General features: G+C 34.9%; 1 protein-coding gene across 1 annotated transcript; it reads right to left on the bottom strand.

Moving 5' to 3' along the window:
- Nucleotides 642–3212, bottom strand: LOC109224968 (omega-hydroxypalmitate O-feruloyl transferase). The gene is made up of 2 exons (XM_019389549.1): nt 2590–3212; nt 642–1743 (listed from the first exon to the last, which is right to left on the bottom strand). Exons 1-2 carry the CDS (start codon nt 3010–3012, stop codon nt 793–795), a joined length of 1374 nt encoding a protein of 457 aa, XP_019245094.1. The 5' UTR covers nt 3013–3212; the 3' UTR covers nt 642–792.

The following is a 3413-nucleotide window of genomic DNA, read 5'->3' as shown; positions in this document are numbered from 1 at the left end:
GTGGGTAGGTCGTGGGGTGGGGTTGGGTGGGTGGGTGCGGGGTGGGTTGATGAGGGTGGGGAATAGGGTCGGGAAGGTTGAGAAGGAATTTTGGAAAATCTTTTCCCTTCTCTTGATAAGGAAAATATTTTCCGGGAAATGTTCTCCTTCGTACCAAACACACCCTAAATTTCACGCTCTATAATCACTACATTATTTAGTTACTGTCTAGTTATTATAAGTTTATCATAATTTACTTGAGGTGGAACCAGTGGCGGATACACCTTTGAACATATGGGTGCTGAAGCACCCATTGGCTTGGCCAAATCATATAATATATTTATAAATAATACCTAAAAACTTCACTAATGGATCATGAGCACCCACTATGACTACACTTGGCCATCTAGAATTTAAATTAAAATCAGTGAAGCACCCACGACATATAAATTCTGGATCCGCCATTGGGTGGTGGAACTTAACTATTAGAATGTGAAACTAAAAACTTTGCATAAATTTTTTAACATGTACAAACTAACTAATTGTTGCAGACATATTTACGTATATATATGTAAACGAAGACTTTTAGCCTCCTAAAAGCTTGATTATACAGGCTATTAGTCTAACTCTATAGAGATTAATATTTGCAAGATTTTTTGTAATTGGACGTAGAATATCATTGCATTCACAATTTCTTTTAACAATTATACATTCACACTCTATACAAGAAATTGCAGCTGGTGACAAATTACTAGAGAACACATTCAAAAAAGGAAATAAAAAAGAAACTGAAGTTAATTTTCCTAAGGAAATTCAAGCAGAAATCATTTTAGGATTTTCGAATTGAAGATGCCCTTTGATGATATCTCCATTAACATCTTTTACGTCCCATAGTTCTGTCATGTAATATTCAAATTTCTTCACAACTCCTTCTGGTAAAGAAACCAATACTCGAACAGCATCAAATTCACCCACTGACGGTAAAAACAAGCAGTAAATATCACTGGTTAAAGGACCCATTTGAATTGGCTTCCCTTCTCCAAAATCTACTTCCTCCAAACTCAATCTTGACCACTGTGAAATAACCAAGCTCGCAGATAAATCAGTTTTTACTGTTTTATCTTCTAACAAGTCGACTACTGATTTTATTGAGCCGCTGGTTAATTCAGATTTAGCATTTTGCACCAATTTTACAGTGTCTTGGAAGTTACCATTTACCACATGCTTGACTGGTGCTTCAGCACAACCAAGCACAAATCCATTCCCATAATACCCTTCTGGTAATTCTGGTTTTACTGCCTTCCTAATATTCACAGAAAATAGGAGCTTCACGTTAATGGAGGATGGTAAATCTAAGGATTTAACCCAACAACGCCACGTGTGAGAAGCTAGAACCTCAAAGCTGGTGGATTTTACCGAGGGTGAACATTGTCTTTTTAGGTGAAGAATTTGGGACTGTGAAAATGTTATGGATGCAGGGGTGATTGGTTGGGATTGTAAATATTGGAAAAGGTTGAGGCTAAATTGGGATTTTTGGCTATCAAGGGGTATTTTCGTGAATGTTGGATGTATGGAGGTTATTTGTGGAGGATCACGGGGTTTTAACACGTGGCGTGAATGAAACGGGGTGATTGGTAAAATACCGGTGGGGTCCTTTGTAAAGTGGGCCCAGGCATGTAAGAATTGAGCAGTGCCAATGCCGTCGCAGAGACAATGGTTGATGGCGGTGCAGAGGATCATACCCCCGCAACGGAGATTTGTTACCTGTAATTGAAGCAAAGTGAGTGAGGAAGGGTATTTTCGTCTTTTACAAAAAAAAATGACGTTAAAAGAAAAAGCACCCAACCAAAACTAAGTGAAAGGAACAAAAGGGAGAAATTAGCCAATATGAAAGAGGCGTAGAGTGACTATCTTTTTTAAGTCGTTTTCTATGGTGGATCCAAAGATTTATCCATACAATTCCTTGCAATATTACTTTTGTAAGTATTTATTGGCTTCGTTTTCATGATACTACAGTTAGGAAAAAAATTAGAATTTTAAAGTTTTTAAAATTTGGTATATACACGTAAGATATGTCTCTTGTTACAGTTTATGTTGTGACTTACTATGATTTGTCCCCTTGGAACCCTAGCAATGCTACTTTCAAATATGAATGTATTGTTATACTGTATCTAATCACGTTCCATATGTGCCACATTTTGTTAAAAAACGAAAAAGGAAATTTGGTTTTAATTTCTTGACAGCGAAAGTAGTTAACTTCCCAATTCTAAACAATATGTACAATATTCTCGTTCAAATTATTAATTTAGAACACACATATCAACTTTTCATGCTAAACGCTCAGTGGTACGTATAAGAGGTACGTTTCACTATTCCTTGCAATTGGCAAGACAATATATAGAAGGAATTAATGTTAAAATTAAAATAAAGAAAACAATTAATTTTTGGTAAAAAACATTTATACTATCAAAGATAATAACTTGTTATAGCAACTAAGATGTCTCATTTTGTCTAAATTATTAATTTTATTTTTTATGAACGATTATTCATAGTCATCTTTAATAATAATCAGCCAACTTATAAAAGTTAAACTCAAAATTAGAAACTAACCTGCACAACTAGAGGGGGAATATCCAAGAAATTGGTAGCTTCAACCTTATACAATAATTTCCTCCAAGATTTATCAGGCTTATTAGAAACAACAAGAAGTTCATCAGCTGTTAAATCCAAGAATGCTTCAGCAAATATAGCACCTTCTCCATTACAATCCACTTGAAGTTTGTGATCTGGGCATGTTCTTACTCTCCCTGCTAAAGGATAATAATCCACTAAAACTCTTGAAAGAGAAGATTTAAGCCTGACCAAATTTATGGACTTAGTATAAAGATAAAGATATTTGATGGAAAATCTAAGGAACTTTTGATCATCAAGATTTGATAAATAAAGGGAGTGATTTGGTGTTGGGCTAATGGGAGTTATGAAAATAGGTTCTTTTGAATAAACACAATCTGGGAGCTCTATTGAGCCTAACATGGTTGTTTTTTTAGTAAAGGAGAGAAAATTAAAGAAGGTAATTTTAATGGAAGAATAAGGTTTTTGGAGAAGATCTAAGTAAAGGATGGTGCTTTATAAAATGGATTACAAGTTAAAGATCTATGGTTGGATATGGTTGCTGGGGGTGGGGGTGGGGGGAAAGTACTATAGGAGAGATTCCTCCCCAAAAGTAAGACTACAAAAAGTGAAGCTTTCATTATTCTTGCTATATGAGCTCACACTTTTGAATTTCTTCTACCATTATTTTACATGATTTTATGTGCAGCTACATGTGCTTCCCATATTCTCTCCCCCTTACCTTGTCTTTCTTCACATGTGGTAATTTTTTCTTAACTTCTTTACCTGAAAAGTATAATTTTTTAATGTTATTAATGTATTTT

Source organism: Nicotiana attenuata, chromosome 4 (genome assembly GCF_001879085.1).
Source record: "Nicotiana attenuata strain UT chromosome 4, NIATTr2, whole genome shotgun sequence".
Classification (NCBI taxonomy): Eukaryota; Viridiplantae; Streptophyta; class Magnoliopsida; order Solanales; family Solanaceae; genus Nicotiana; species Nicotiana attenuata.
Note: the sequence above shows the minus strand (reverse complement) of the source record. Positions and strands in the feature narration are given on the sequence as shown.

What these genes read in the sequence shown, in the direction of transcription:
- LOC109224968 (XM_019389549.1), bottom strand. Translation starts at nt 3,012, where the DNA reads ATGTTAGGCTCAATAGAGCTCCCAGATTGTGTTTATTCAAAAGAACCT. An exon ending in TTCCCCCTCTAGTTGTGCAG is followed by an intron (nt 1,744 to 2,589) that starts GTTAGTTTCTAA and finishes CTTCAATTACAG; the next exon opens with GTAACAAATCTCCGTTGCGG.